Here is a 16,344-nt window from a genome sequence, read left to right on the forward strand (position 1 = left end):
CTGTGTCACTACATAAACTTCACAGTTGTCATTTTGATTCCCTAACCTCTACTACTGGACATTTTATTTTGCTAGCAATTTTTTTCACCATCATAAATAATGCTGTAATAAACTTCTTTGCTCTTACTTTTTCTTTAGCATGGATCATTTTCCTAAAAAGATGCCACCTTTATAATTCACAAAGCATGTCCAGCCTTGATCATCATGACAGCCCGGCTGGAAGGCAAGGCAAGCACTCAAGTCCCAAGAGGATGAACAGGGACCCTCATGTAGAAGAGCTGGCTCTCACACCCAGGTTTCAGGACCTCAAGTCCCCAGCCCTGACCTTTGCATGCAACTGTAGGCAGATTCTGTCATTTCAACACACCTCTCTGAGCATCCTCCACTCCTTCGCACATTCTTCCATCATCCCCTGCAGCCACCTCGTCAGTCCCACCCTGGAAACCCAACCAAGGGTATCTCTGCTTCCAGGTGGCCCGATGCTGCTGGAGAAAAACATTCCAGCTGGCCCAGAACACAGCTCACAACGCACAGCTCCACAACTTAGGTGCTAAGAGACCCTCGGGCAGGTTACTTTCTCTCACCAAGCCTTCCAGTACGCTGAGGATTATGAAAGAACCCAGATGTGGGGTGCTGTGAAGACAAAGTGAGTTCACTTGTCTAAGGAGCCTGTTAATAGTGCTTCTCATCAAACAGTAAACATCAGCAACAAACGGGGCTGATGGGGTCCGCTATAAATGTGTGCTGTCCCATCCCACCTGGTCCTCCACCATTTCTTCATGATCTTCTCATTCACCTCAAATGCACCCCTAACAAATTCTCCGCAAGAGCTTCTCTAAACCATTTTCATGCTCCTTTAGCCTTAAACTACACATGCTCACGAGATTCAGAAAAACAAAAAACACTCAAGAAGTTAAAACTTAGTCTCAGAAGCACAGAGAACTTCAGGAGGTTAAGAACCTGGGCAGGGAAAACACAAGACATTTGGGTAGGGTAACGTTTGCCCTACTTGCAGACAGCTTATTGGCGCACCGGGCTAAGAAGCATCCTTCCATGTGTCCATACTACTGGAGATCCAAAGAACTGTGGGCAAGGCAGTTCTTTTCCAGAATCAGGACCAAGCCCAGTGGTACCTGTGTGTACCTCTGAACATCTACAAAAATGAATTCCTAGACAAACTTGCCCCAGGGAAGGGAAGGTCAAAAAAACAAAGTAGAAGAAAAAATGATTCAGAAACTTCTATAGTCAACTAAAGTTTCTTTCTCCCATGGGCATATTCTTTCCTTGTTTAATTTCCTTTTGGTTTCCCCTGGCTTATAAGAATGCTCTCCTTGGCAATGTGGGTTTCTTCCAGATGTGCAGTGAGAAAAAGGGAAAGGAATTTTGTTTCCTTGGTGCTGGGATCTTTGCGTCCCTGCTTGGGCAGAAGACGGATGTGTGTGTAACACCCATGGGCGGGTTCAGAGATGCTGGTGAGGGTCCAGGTGAAAGTGCCTCCTGCCTCCACTTCAGGGAGAAAACTTTGGGGTCCTTCCCAGTGTCTGCCTCAAGGCTGAGCAGTTGCAGGGTGACCTTTGATGTTTATTCCCCTGGAGGTGGGAAGGGAGGTGGGCCATTGTGGACACAGATTTCCAGACCCTTCTCTTTGGACGTGAAGGTCATGAAGACTCCAGAGCCTATGCCCCTCTAATCTTGCTATGGTTTCACTCTTGTTTTCATAAAGCAAACAGCAGCAGAGTGCAAGCAAACACACGGAGCCCACCACAGGTAGGCCCAAGCAAGGTTTTATTCCCTCAGGGACCTTAATCTTCAACTGCTACAATTTTTTTTTTTTTTGCCCCCTGTTTGGGTCTTCTCATTCTGAGCAACCCCAGAAAGTAAAACCATCAAATGAAAAGCATCATTTTTAGCTCCTTTTCAAAAGAGAGGTGCCTTAAACTTTGTTTTCAACAAATCCAGTCCCTTCTTTTCCCTCTTTAAAAAAGAGAACCATAGTTCATGGGAATCAGTTGGACCCACTTCAAAATAACCTGACACATTTCTCTTCCTATTTTTATCTGCTGAAAGCAACTTTAGATGGAATCATGAATCCTGAGAGCCAAGCTAGGAAATAGGGGTGAGGCTACGAGCAATCCGTCAGCTAATTAGATTTTGCTCTTGTAATTACCTGACACAAACCATGCCTTCCTCATAAGAACCTCTGAGATTAAAATAGATTTTCTCCCTGAACTTTTCTTCTCCATTAAATCGAATTTCTGCGAATCCTTTCAGATAAGCATTCCTCCCTAAGCTTAGAAAAATTCCACAAGCAGCCCATCGTGCCCGCTTCTGCTCATCTACTGGGCTTTCTCAGAAACCATCCCAAGGACTAGGAAATCACAGCCACTCTTCTGGGTGCCCGCAACTAAGTTACGTTAACTTGGATCGAGGGTGTTTCATTTCTGACTTGACTGAGAAGGGCCCAGCGGCCCTGCCTAGGCGGGTCTCCCAGATGCAGCCACCAACAGGTGCAAGGGCAGCGACAGCAGGACCCAAGTGGCCCGGCCCGGGCCTCCAGGGGCGTGCTTACCCGGCCGCGGCGAGGCCCTGGCGGTGGCCGGAGTGCCAGCTTCCAGGCCTTCTTGCTCGCCCTCTGGGGCGCGGCTGAGACTGTAGCTGCTGTAGCCGCGGTGCAGTGCGAACTTGCAGACGCTGCGGCCGCGCGCCGTGCAGTTGAAGAGGTAGCAGCCGAGCGCGGCGACCCGAGGCGCGGGCCGGCGGGGCAGCTCCACCACGGCCACGGAGCAGCGCGGCTCGAGGCAGCAGGCCTCCAGGCACTGCCGCCAGTCCCGCACGGCAGCCGGCGCGCTCAGGAAACTGGCGCCGGCCGCGATGGAGTCCTTGGTGCGGATGATGGCGTCCGGCATGGCGCTGTAGCCGCCGCCGCCGCCTGGGCAGCCTTCCTGGGGGCTGCCGCCCGCGCGCAGTTCCAGCTCCAGCGCCTCCTGCGGCCGTTCCTGCTGCAGCTGCCGGCGGAACTCCTCCAGCAGCTGCTCCACTCCCGAGAGCTGCGCGTGCAGCTCGGACAGCGGCGCGGAGGCCGACCCCACCGCGCGGCCGCTGGGCAGCCACAAGCACAGCAGCAGCAGCCCGCGCAGCGCCGGGAGCCGTGGCGACCGCCTGAGCCCGGAGGCCGCGCTCTCCCGGGCGGCGGAGGCCATGGCGGTCGGCGGCGAAGGAAGCGAGCCGAAGCGGGGCCGCAGAGAGCGAGGGAGGCGGGGGAGCGCGGGCCCTGAGGCCCTGCTGAGCCGCCGCAGCGGGCGCTAGGCCCCAGCGCCTCAAAGCCTGGCCTCCCCGGGGCCCAGCTGCGACCCCAAAGCCGCGGACGCTCGGTCACCAGCGGACGCCGCAGCAGCTGGAGGCATTGCCGGCCCGGCCCGGCCCCGCTCCTCGTCCTTTCCCGGGGCCTCTGGGCGGCCCGGCGACTCTCTGCCCCGAGCCGCCGCGAGCTCCGCGAGGATGAGGCGACCTGGACAAGGATCACCTGCTGGGGATGAAAAGAGGCCGTGGAGGAAGGGGCGCATCAAGCCCCGCCCAGGACCGCCCAGGACCGCCCCGCCCGGCCCTCCCTTCGCTCGCAGGGACCCCGCCCACACCCGCCTGATTTGCAGACCCAGAAAGTAGCCTGGTAGTGGGGGTACGGGCTCCAGAGCTGGGCTCTGCGCCCGGAGCCCTCCGCATCTGCGCGGGGATCGTGTCTAAGCGCGCCAGGCTTTATTAACCAGCCAGACCTGCTCAGTTGTCAGCTCAAAGGGGTACGGACACCTGGGGAGAAGGGGAGGAAGGGTCTCCACAAATCCGTGTGACCTCAGGGCCGGCTCTAGCGAAGGGACACGCTCGACTGGGGAACCACCAGGCACCACGTTCAGTCCTTCACCTCCGGCGCCCCTGATTGTTTCCATCTTAGGTCCCCAAAATGCACCTAGGTAACAGAAGGCGGGCAGTGCTGTGGAAAATACACAACTAGTAGTCCCTTCACTCAGTTTTCCACAAACTTAACTAGAAATCTGAACACAGTTGCTTATGGGGACCTGATGAGTTCACTCTACAGCGTGAGCAGAGGCCTTCACCTGAGGTCTTGTAAGCTCTAGAGGAATCGTGTTTTACGTGACTTAATAAGGTATATGAAAACGTCCAATCCAGTGAAGGCTGCACCTGAGAGTTCTAGCTCTAGCTACCCGTGAGCAGCTTCTGCATCTTGTTTGTTTCTGAGTCCGTTTCTAGTGATTCATTTTTCTCACGATTATGAATCACATTTCCTTCTTTTTAGCACATCCATTATTATTTTTTTTTTTAAGAAACGAGCATTGTGAATTTTACATTTTAAAATGTCTGTAATTTGTAGGAGGGTAAGAATAAATAACTGGATTGGAAAATAGCAGTCTCTCCTATACCTTTTATTTTCACAGATGACATTTAGGAACCCATTGTTTTCAGGTCCAGAACAGAGTAGGAGGTGAAATTAGAAGGTAAAAATAGAAAGAAAAAAAAAAAGAAAAAAAAATTAACCTAGTATTTCTTGCCATTCCATGAAAAGGAGAAATTTTAAAGTTTTTGTGGGTGTGTATCTGAGTGATTCTGAGGCTGAAAAACAATGATCTCTTAACCCTAAAGTCTGTGTCTGGGATGCAGCGCTTTAGGCTGCAGGTTCTTTCACTGTGAGATGTTTACTCCACACTGACTGCAGCCACTTCCAGGTGCCCTGGAAGTCATGTAAATTCCACTTTTGCTTAGACCTCAGAGCTTGAGAAAGCTTGTTGTGAGGAGAAATTTTCACATAAGAATGGTCCCAGAAGGTATCATCAAACCTTCTAAAAACTGGTTATTATTATTAGTATTAAAAATAAACATGTATGATGCTATAATAACTAACGATTGTATATGATCTCCCAGTTTGCAGACACCTCCGTACACGTATCACGCAGCCTTCACAAAGCTGTTAGATGGACAGGTGACCTCACTCCCGTCTCAGGGACAGTGAAGGAAAGTCAGCACAGAGTGAGGCCCAGCTCACCTGCTCCACGGGGGGAGCACGAGGGGGAGAGGGACGGGCCCGCATGGCTCAGGGCCATCGTGTCCAAGCCCTTCAAGCACCAAGTCTCCCCAGCTTGCTAACTTCACAGACTTTTTGAGAAAAGTGGAAATGACTTAATGTTGTGGGATTTTTTTTTACCATCAAGAGTGGTAATTTCTGGGGTGCGAGATGGGAACAGTGGAGCGTTCACTTTCTTACTTTATAAGACTTTATACGGGTTGAATTTTTTACCATGATGTGATAAAGGAAATCATGTATCTCTAAATGCTAATTCTTTCTCCTTCCAGTTTTTTGGAAATAGAATATCTTTGATTTGAAAGCCTAAACATGAACGGACAGGAGACTTTTTATGTGAGGATACAAATGTCAGGACTGTGATCCGAACAGATGGAGATGTGTCTCTGTTTTGTAAGATCATTAAGGGTACAAGTTCAGCAAATTGAGATTTGCACATTCTATGTCAATTTACTGAAGGCTGGAACGAGATCATCCTCCTAGTGACTGTCTCAAATGCTTTACAGGCAATAAGTTAAACTAGTGCGTGTAAAATCCTTACAAGGGCATCTGACATGTGGAAGATGCTCAATAAATGATAATTATTATTATTATTTCTTGTTCCACCTTTTAATTTTACAGGAAAAAACCCAGGCCCCACAGCAATAAGGGAGTTTCCACAAGATTAGAAGACGTGCAACCAGCTGAAGCCTAAGTCTCCTCCAACCTGTCATCCAGCAGTCATTACACTAACATTCCTCCCCGGCCTCACCCACTTCAGGACATCTGCTCTGCCCGCATCCCTGGAGGGGCAGCCCCAGCTTCCAGATGAGCCAGCCTGTCCACTGCTGATGGAACTGTAATGAACACCTGGCCCGAGCCCAGCCGTTGCCCCTGTCTCCCAGGAACACAGAACACAGAATCGAGGAACAGTGGCATCGGTGAGGGAAGTGAAGCTGGGAAGCCAGGTGGGGGCCACAGAGCCCCGCGAGGGGCGATGGAGCAGAGGAGCCGCTCAGCAGCGGGGCACGAGGAGAAGGCGGCAGGGGCCCACAGAGCGCGGGTTACACACGGCGCCGAGAGAGGGGGCAAGTGAAGGCGGGGGCTGCCTGACAACTTTCCAGTCCCAGCGGCTCCCCGGGGGGGCCTCCCTGGCCTCCTCCTTGGATGCTCTGCGCGGGCTTGTATTTTTTGCAGCTGAGTGATGGAGGGTTGCCCTGGTAGAATCTCTGTGGATTGCAAACAACAGAAACCCATCTCACAGTGGCATGAGGGGAAAGGGCCACAGTGCTTTGGCGCGTGAGACGTGTCACTCGGGGGCAGGGCAGGAAGAGCAGCCGGGCCGGAAGGAGGGCCTGGACCCAAGGGCGGAGGCCCTCGGCCCAGAGCCGCTGGTCCCCAGGTGCTACTTCTTCCTTCCGAGCCAGGTGGTCTTGCATCTCCACCCCTCTGGTCACAGGATTCCTGTTTCTCTCAGGATCTGGCGTTTTCTGAAGAGTCTGATGAGTGCAGCTGGGTCCTGTGTCCCCCAGGGGCTGTTACTAAGGTACAGAGGTCATGAGGTACAAGCATGGCTGTGAGCACTGCCTCCCTCTCCTCCCCCGTGGAGGGCAGAAGGAGAGAGAGGGAGTGACGGGGAGCTGGGGGGAGGCCCCAGAAGTTATCTTCTACTTGACTAAGGCAATGCCTAGCGTTTGCCTAAATACGTCTATTCACTTTTATTGCAAGTGTAAGAGACGCTTTAAAAAGGGCTGTGCTTGGATGCCAGTAAATGTTCCGAGTTCTGCACAAACACTGAGCACTGAGTTACCACACCCTCACACACTGTGTACCAGTCCAGTCCCCGCGTTATCCTGGCTGGGAATGCAAGACTTCACACATCCGAGCGATTCCGTCTTTGGGCAACTCTTTAACTCTTCACGAGAACTCTGTTCCTTATATTCAGTTACAATCTGCTTTGCAGCTTCCGAGCATTTTTTGTAGTTCATTTTCTTGAGGTCTCTTGGAGCAAGCTACACTTTCTCTCCAGGGATGGTCCTTCATATATTTAAAAACTGCCATTGTATCGTGCATGCAACTCAGCCTGCGAAATTCGACAGTGTTAACAGCACTGTGACCCTGGGGCAAGCCACCTACTCTCTTCAAGCCCCCGATTTCTCATCTGTAATACAGAATCAATTGCATAACCTGACTTCCCATGGTTGCCATGAGGATTAAGTGAAAGCACCTGCCACAATGGCAAACACGAGGTAGAGGGTCCACAACTGCTGGCTATTGTGCCCTGCTCTCCGTCCACGGATCCATCCATCCTATCATGAAGCCTTTAGACCTTGACCCTGAAACCTAACACTTTCTATTGCATCTGGCTTTGTATCATCTGTTAAGTGACGATCCTGTCTTACGTCTTTGTCCAAGAAATTGATTTAAATTGTGGACTCTGGGAAGGCCAAGGAGGGAGTGTTGAGGCACCCCATTTTAAAGACTTAACCCCAAGGTTAACATGGATTCATTAATTTGAACCCTTTGACTATGAGTGTTAGGTCATCAATCCACCCAGGTGCTCTTTCTCAGCTGGATTTCTCCATCTTTTCTGCAAACATATCATGAGATCTTGTCAAGTAGCTTGGAGTTGCAGTACATCGTCTTCTCCTACTTCCCAGTTTACAACGCCCAGTTAAACAGATGGGCACTACTGCTTGGAAAATGTAGTAAGCGACTTACCTTACCATCCCGATGAGCACTGTTTTCCTGTCAGAGTTCTCCAAATAGGCCCTTAAAAGCTACTTGTAGAATCTTGTCCAGGATTGTTCTTAGGTACAAGTTTTGCAAAATCTGCCTTTTGAAAGTTAGATGGGCTTTTGTCCATTTCTGTTGTCTGAGCACCTTTGATAATGTCTGCCTAGTTTTCTATTGCTGTTGTAACAAATTACCACAAATGTAGTGGCTCAAAATAACAGAAATTTATTAACTTATAGTCTGTAGGTTAGGGTTGGACATTTTTAAGGTTTTTCATATGCCTTGCCAAACTATCCTCCAGGACCAGTTTTTACTCCTGCCGACTAAAGCTCCTCCATACTCCGCCAAATAAGGATTCACATTTTATAATATTTGGTCAATTTTGAAATTTTTTTGAAATTGTTAAAATTAAAAATTTTACTCATTTTCCCAGTAATTCTATCTCCAGGAATTTATTCTGCAAATATACTCACACAAGTTTGGAAAGATGTATGTAAAGATGGTTATTGCAGGATTTTTTTTGCAAAAGCAATAGCTGGAAACACCCTGAATCTACACAAGTGAGAGCTGGTTAAATAAATTTTGGTATAATCATGCTGTGGAATACTTTGCATTGTGTATGTATCTCCCAGATACATCATTAAGTGACACAGGGAGGAGGCAGCAATGTATGCACAGTGGAATCCCATTTGTTAAAAATATACATACTCTCCTTCCTTTTTTTAAAGGGAAAATTGCATTTTTATAACCTATATTAAGTTTGTTTCTCTATTTATGGTTGGAAATACATGTTTGAAAACCACAATGGAAGGAAAGACTGATTTGCATGTACCCCTATTTTTAGAAACTATTATACATATGCAAACAGGGATTGCAAAGGAAACAATGAAAAGAGTTCTGGCAAAGATGGACAGTGTAGTAAGGTAATGGAGGATGTAAAATACAACCAATTGTGTTTAACAACTAAAGACATTTTAAGTGTTATTTACTTGCTAATTTTTAAAAGATATCAAAAATTTTATCCAATCTAGTTTAGGGATGAGAGAAAAGGTGACCAGAAAACATTTCCAGGGGAGGGGTAAATTAGAAGTATGGGATTAACAGATACAAACTACTATATATAAAATAAATAAGCAACAGGAATTTACTCTGTAGCACAGGGAACTATATTCAATATCTTGTAATAACCTATAGTGGAAAGTAATCTGAAAATCTATATATATATATAAAACTAAATATAAATACATTATATATAACTATATATACATTATATGTCTATAATATATATATAGCTTTTCAGATTATTTTCCATTATAGGTTATTGTATGTTATATAAATATATATATATTTAACTGAATCACTTTGCTGTACATCTGAAACTAACACAATATTGTAAATCAACTCTACTTCAATTAAAAAAAAATTTTCCAGAGTTCCCTGGTGGCCTAGTGGTTAGGATCCCGTGCTTTCACTGCCGTGGCCCATGCCCAAACCCTGGTCAGTGACTGAGATCCCAGAAGCCATGTGGCACAACCAAAAAAAAAAAAAATTACTATGTCTCTTTCATGTTGAGCTCAGAGTTTCCATTTAAAATGTAAGCTATTACATATACATGCTACTATATATAAAATAGATAAAACAAGGACCTACTGTACAGCACAGGGAACTCTACTCAATATTTTGTAATAATCTATATGGTATATAGATTGGTATATGGTATATATACATATAATCTATATGGTATATGGTATATATACATATATATAACACGTAACTGAATCACTTATTCAGTGATTCATCTGAAACAAAACATTGTAAATCAACTATACTTCAAAAAAATTTTTTAATTAAAAAAATAAAATAAAAGCTACTATTAGCACAAAGAAACAGTGCATTGTTACCATGTGCACATTTAGTATTTTAAAATATGATATTTATAATAATGTATTTCAAGTCCACCAAGAAGAAAAAGCACCAAGGTGAATAAAGAAAAAAAAAATAGTGAAGGAAAGGAAATCAGAATTTCTGTAAAGGGAAGGATTTGGGGTTCTCTAGTCAGAAGAGGGAGTAGAGGGCTTCTCTCTGGGGGTTCATGGAGATTTTAAAAGTAACAGAAGCCTTCCCCAATCAATGAAGAGAACTGATATTTGCTGAGCATCTTCTGGGTACCAAGTGCTTTGCAAATGTGATCTCACTTTTTCCTCACTGCTTAGTGACAGTGTCCTGCTTCTCTCCCTGAGCGACTGACGAGGAAACTGAGGTTAAGGGAGGCTGCCAGCTTACCCAGAAAGGAGTGGTGAGGGCAGGGTGGGCACCTCTGACTGTGGCCCGATTTTTATTTCAGTAAAATGGTTATTTACTCGGCCGCTCTGGAAGACAGTATGCCATGTAATGTAGGGAGGAAGTGAAGTCCCTGCTGCGGATGAGTGTGGATGAGCACCAGCGGAGAGAGTGAAGCTGGGGCTAGTTCAGGGAGAAATCTCTCTGGACGCCCTGGAAGCTCCGGACAGGCCCAGTGGAGCAGCTGTGACAGGCCAAGCCGCAGCCTGACTGCGCCCAGCTCGCCTGGCCGATGGCGCCCTCTGACATTGGCTGGGAGTGTGCAGCCCCTCTTGGTCTTAGGGGAGACAGCAATGGCCAGAAGCCAAGGCCCTCAGCTATCAGGGGCACAAGTGACTCACACCAGTCGTGTGTTGCCTCCTGTTGGTGTCTCAAAGCTGAGGCAACCTGGGTCAGATCATGACATGGTTGGCTTGTTACAAGTCTCTCCAGATCTCAGACCACACCCCACAGCTCCTCGTAAGGGGCTCAGCGGAGCTGGGAGACGTTCCAGCTGATTAAAGCGACAAGCCTACAATGAAAGAGTTAAGCCTTTGATCAGTTACTGTGAGAGCACAGCCAGAGTCTGAACCCAGAGGCAGTGCCAACTCCCCTATTCCATTTTCCCCAATGGAATGGCCTGTGTAGGGTGGCCTCACTGTTCAGAGACCGGAGTGAAAGGCTCCAGCAGCTTTAAGACCCTGAGGTGGAGGCAGGGGAAGGACTCGGAGAGAGACCTGGGTCTGAGTCAGAGGGGGAACAAGGGTCTTCCAGGTTTCTCTGTCCTCTTCATTTAAGGAGGCCTCAGCAGAAGCACCAGAAGAAAACCTTGGCCCAGGGCCTGAGAAAATAAGACCTAGGAAGGAGGGCTCTGGGGCCGGGAGTGTGAATATTTGAAGAGCATAACAGGCATGGCCCTGAGAGAGACTGCAGTGCCCTGCTGTCACCAGTCTGGGGTGGGCAGGGCAGCTCTCCACGTGAGGCTGTGAGGCCGGCCAGAGAGATCACAGAGGTTTTCAGCCCAGAGCCGGACTCCTTACCTCTTCAGGGAGAGACTCACTTCGTCTTCCCATCACCTCTCTGTTCACTGACTTGTACTATCTTTCTCTTCCATTCCACCAAGAGTTAATTCCAGTCCCTGCCAAAAGTTGTTTTTTTTAAAAAATTACTTATTTATTTATTTATTTATTTGGCTGCGCTGGGTCTTAGTTGTGGCCCATGGGATCTTTGTTGCTGCGTGTGGGCTCTTAGTTGCGGCACGCGGGATCTGGTTCCCTGACCAGGGATCGAACCTGGGCCCCCTGAATTGGCAGCGTGGAGTCTTAACCACTGGACCACCATGGAAGTCCCCGCTGCCCAAAGTTTTGGGAGTTCTGGCAAAGTATCAGTCACACAATCTCCTCCCGTTTCTCAGGCTCTGAAGACCAGGGAGACCTATTGTGGAATCCACACCAGGAACAGGGATCTTCCAGCTTTAGGTAAGGTCCCAGGCTCACATTTTCAGTTCCCTGTTGCAGGCACTCTTGAGCTGTCTCCACCCTTCCCTACCCTACCAACCCAGCTCAGCCATGGACACCCACTTCATCGTCATCTTAGCGTCACCTCTCTCTGGAGCCAGTCCTGCTGTAAAGTGGTTCACTCAGAGCCCTGTAGCAGGGGTCAGGAAAGAGGCTCGCTGCCAGGAATGCAGCACCACGGACGAGCCAGGAACTGTGGACACCCTTAACATTTTTGTGTGTGTGATAAAATATGCATAACAGAATTTACCATCTTCGCTATTTTTAAGTATACAGCTCAGTGATATTACACATTCACACTGCTGTGCAATCGTTACCCCCATCCTTCTCCATAGATCTCATCACTGTAAAATTGTAACTCTGTACCCATTAAACATTAACTCCTATCCCCCCCTCCCCTTAACCCCTGGCAACAACCTTTCTATTTTCATAAAATCTATCTTATGATTTTGTCTGCTCTAAGGATCTCAGTATTTGTCTTTTTGTGACTGGCTTATTTCACTTCGCAGAATGTCCTCAAGGTTCATCCCTGTTGTAGCATGTCAGAATTTTCTTCTTTTTTTTTAGAATCTTCTTCTTTCTAAGGCTGAAAAATATTCCATTGTGTCTACATAACACATTATTCTTATTCATTCATCCATCAGTGGACACTTGCTTGGGTTGCTGCCACATTTTACCTATTGTGAATAAAGCTGCTATGAACATAGGTGTACAGATATCTCTTTGAGACCCTGCTTTCAGTTCTTTAGGGTACATACCCAGAAGTGGAATCGCTGGATCATATGGCAATTCTAGTTTTAATTTTTTGAAGAACTGCCATATTGTTTTCCATAGCAGCTATATCATTTTACATCCCCATCAAAAAATGCACAAAGTTTCCAATTTCTCCACAACCTCGTTACGTTTTTTGCTATTTTCTCTTTTTTTAATGGAAGCCATCCTAATGGGTGTGGGGGGGAATCTCACTGTAGTTTTGATTTCTATTTCCCTAATGATTAGTGATGTTGAGCAATTTTCATGTGCCTACGGTATATCTTCTTTGGAGAAATATTTGTTCAAGTCTTTTGCCCATTTCTCAATCAGGTTGTTTGTGTTTTTGTTGTTGAGTTTTAGGAGTTTTCCATATATTCTGGATATTAATCCCTTATCAGATATATGATTCACGAACATTTCCTCCCTTTCAGTGGGTTGCCTTTTAACTCTTTTGATACTGCCTTTCCACGTGCAAAATGTTTAAATTTCATGAAGTTCAATTTGTCTATTTTCTTCTTTTGTTGCCTATGTCTTTGGTGTCATGTCCAAGAAATCATAGCCAAATCGAATGTCGTGAAGCTTTTGTCCTATGTTTTCCTCTAAGATTTTATAGTTTTAGGTCTTATATGTAAGTCTTTTGTCCATTCTGAATGAAGTTTTGTGTATTGTGTTAGGTAACGGTCCGGTACAACTGGGCACACAGAGCTCTCTTTTATTTCAGGTGCTGACCCTCCCTTTGACGGGAAGGCCTATGAGATACAGTGGAGAGGCTCCTCCCAAAGGTACAGGAAGGTGGTTGGACACGTTTCCTTTCCACCTAACTCTGGCCGTAAGAGCTCATTAACAGCCGTGGAAAGCAAGGGGTTCTTTACCTTCTTGGTAAGCCCACCTCTGAGTGGAAGATAATATATTAGATCAGCAGCCAGACTGTCATCAAGGGTCAGTTTTTTCCACCAAGGGTTGGTCTAACATTTCCACCTTCTCCTGGTCCGGGGAAGAAACATCAGATGATGGAACGGCTGTTAGAACATCAGGTAAATTGTTGAACTAAATCACTCTATCATCAGAGAACAAAAAATGTTTTCATCAGAGGACGGGGGGGGGCCTGGGTACCATCTCAGCAAGACAACACCCCCCCACTGCCAGCCTTTTGAGATCTTAGACCCGGCCCGCCCCCTCCCCCCCACAGGAGTGGATGCCTGGTTTCCCCTCCCCTCACTGCACTGTCCTGCTGCCCATACCAGCCTCTTGTACCCCAACAGCAGAGTAATTCCCAGCCCTACTGGGAAGTGCGGGGGCCCAAGACTGAGAAAGTGCAGCATTTCTACGTAGAGATGGATCAGTGGACAGGCGCTTGGGTGAGACCCATGGCTCACCTCTCCCAAGTCCTTACCAGAACAGGACAGGCCCAGGAGCCAGAGGCCAGCCGGATTCTCACCTGCTGTGGTCCCTGATTTCTTCATAAGTTTCATGACAATGAAGCCAATTAGGACGAAGCTGGTGAAAATCAACAGATGATCCATTCCATTAATTGGATGGATGCAGACTGGTCATTATCTGGGGCATTTAATGGTGGTTCTAAAACAAACAATAAAGCAAAAGCCGTGTGAAACCTAAGAATACACCTTCCTCAGCAGCTACCGTCCCCAGACAGCACATGTCCCCCCCACAAAGTTACTGACCCATTATGTGAAACCACTGGGGTAGAAAGATGAACAGGGGTTGTGCCCTGTCCTCACGGAGCTCATATCACTGCTGAGGGAGACAGCAAGTGTCCCTCTGATTATCAGGCAGGTGGCCCTGTCTACTGTGGGGAGTCCTTTTTGAGGAGGACACATCTGGGGGTGCTGGATTCTGTCTGGGGAGGGGTGAGGGCTTCATTAAGTGACATCTGAGCTGGTTAAAGGATCACTACAACAGGAAGGAGAGAAGGCCTGGAAGCACAATATGTATATAGATCTGGGGACCATCTAGCAGGGCAGGGGGACTGGGTCATTGGGTAACGGGGAAGGGGGCTCCTTCCTGTGCTGAGGGAGGTGGGCTAGGAGAGTTGGATGCTGGGAAATCCTATGCTATGCCCGTCACTGAATTCTCCAGACAGGAAGTCCACCAAGAGATCCATCACTCCATCCATCCACCATATTTTCAATCACACACACATAGGTGCTCACATCCACACAGGGAAGGCACTAGACCGTTGAAGAGAGCTACCATCTCCTCCACACCCTGCTCAGTCACCCGTGGGCTCTGGTTCCATCCAGCATGTTCTCCCAGTGTGCTAGGAATTCTCTAAACCAGTGCCTGCAGTCTCCCATTGAGACCTTCCTAAAACACTCTGCCAGTTCCTGGCTGTTCTCCCACTCCTCCTTGACCCCTGTGGCTCCAGGAGCGATGACTGTCCGGTTCACGCTCATCACGGCAAGGGGGGGGGCTGTGTGTCTGCTGATGCTGAAATGCAAGGATGCACCAGCGCATCGCTCAGCTTCACGGCGCTGACAACACAGTTTGACCTGCAGGGGGGGCGGATCTGTGCCCCTACACAAAGAAGCATCCTGGACTGTCCACAGCCCGTCCTCCCCCCCGTAGCTCAAGTGCGTCTCTGCACATCTAGAGGCCTGTGCTCTTCTGTCCATGACTTGCCCTCTCCTGCCCATCAGGTCCACCAGGTCTCTAGGTTGGACCGTGTTCCGTTCTTTCACACGAAGCTCTTTCCCTGCACGTGCTCTGCTCCTTCCCCTCTCGTGCTGACTGTGTCTCCAGCTACCCACCCCCTTCCCATACTTACCCCTGGTCTCCCTTTTGTCCAGTGTGATGACACGCAGGACCATCCTGAGCTCTCGCCCCACTTCTCCCCGCATTTGGCGCAATTCTGTCTATGCTTTGGTGGCATTTACCTCCTGCCCCGGGAGACCCAAAGGTTTGACCTTGTTTTGTTTGACCTTGTTTCTATCACTGTCATACTGGAGGAAAGGCTTTGTGTCCACTGAGCCCTGGACTTCACACCAGGGCTGTCCAGGTCTGGACCGAGATCTGACAGTGAGGTCGAGGCAGAGAGAGTGAGCATCCATGAGAGAAAAACACAGGTGTGTCCCCGGAGATTCCCCATGAGGGACCCGGCTGCAGAGGGAGAGGTCTCCATCCCAGACCCCCTCCATCTGCCGCATCCTTAGTCCTGCCTCACCTTTAGCTGTCTGAGGTTTAATTAAACACTTTGATGTTTAATTAAAACTCAAAGGAACAAACATATGGTTGCCACAGGGGGTGGAAGCATGAAAGAAGTAGGGGAGGGAGATTAAGAGGTACAAACCTGCAGTTACAAAATAAATGAGTCAAGGGTATGAAAAATACAGTGTGGGGAATATAGTCAGTAGTAATGTAACATCTTTGTATGGCGACAGATGGTAACGACTTAATGACTTATGGTGATGATCTTTTTGAAATATATAGAAATGTTCAATTACTATGTTGTGCACCAGGAACTAACATAGTGTTGTAGGTCAGTTGTATTTGAAAAACAAGCAAAATAACAAACTCATAGAAAAAGAGATCAGATTTGTGGTTACAAGAGGAAGGGGATGGGAAAATGGGGAGGGGAAAAGGGAGGGGGAATTGGATGAAGTTAGCCAAAAGGTACAAACTTCCAGTTATAAGTAAGTACCAGGGATGTGATGTACAACATGATAAATGTAATTAACACTGCCATATGTTATATGTTAAAGTTGTTGGACTTCCCTGGTGGCTCAGTGGTTAAGAGTCTGCCTGCCAATGCAGGGGACACGGGTTCGAGCCCTGGTCCAGGAAGATCCCACATGCCGCGGAGCAACTAAGCCCATACGCCACAACTACTGAGCCTGCGCTCTAGAGCCCAAGAGCCACAACCACTGAAGCCCGCGCACCTAGAGCCGGTGCTCTGCAACAAGAGAAACCACCGCAGTGAGAAGCCCACGCACC

General features: G+C 47.9%; 2 protein-coding genes across 9 annotated transcripts in view; both read right to left on the minus strand.

The window, feature by feature from the left end:
* LRP11 (LDL receptor related protein 11) overlaps positions 1-3,616 on the minus strand; it is a 65,072-nt gene extending 61,456 nt beyond the window's left edge. For 7 of the 8 annotated variants that reach the window (XM_067011001.1, XM_067010999.1, XM_059083470.2 and 4 more), the window contains exon 1: positions 2,570-3,575. In XM_067011001.1, the coding sequence (XP_066867102.1) occupies positions 2,570-3,200 (631 nt within the window). In that variant the 5' untranslated portion in view covers positions 3,201-3,575. Of the gene's footprint in view, positions 1-2,569 lie in introns of all 8 variants that reach the window. The other variant, XM_059083469.2, reaches the window with a different exon arrangement.
* An 11,011-nt stretch (positions 3,617-14,627) lies between these two features.
* LOC131767972 (retinoic acid early transcript 1E-like) lies at positions 14,628-15,557 on the minus strand. The gene is given in 2 exon segments (XM_067011203.1): positions 14,628-14,920; positions 15,179-15,557. Coding segments are annotated over 2 exon segments (672 nt in total).
* Between the last annotated feature and the right edge of the window lie 787 nt (positions 15,558-16,344).

Source organism: Kogia breviceps, chromosome 13, assembly GCF_026419965.1.
Source record: "Kogia breviceps isolate mKogBre1 chromosome 13, mKogBre1 haplotype 1, whole genome shotgun sequence".
NCBI lineage: Eukaryota > Metazoa > Chordata > Mammalia > Artiodactyla > Physeteridae > Kogia > Kogia breviceps.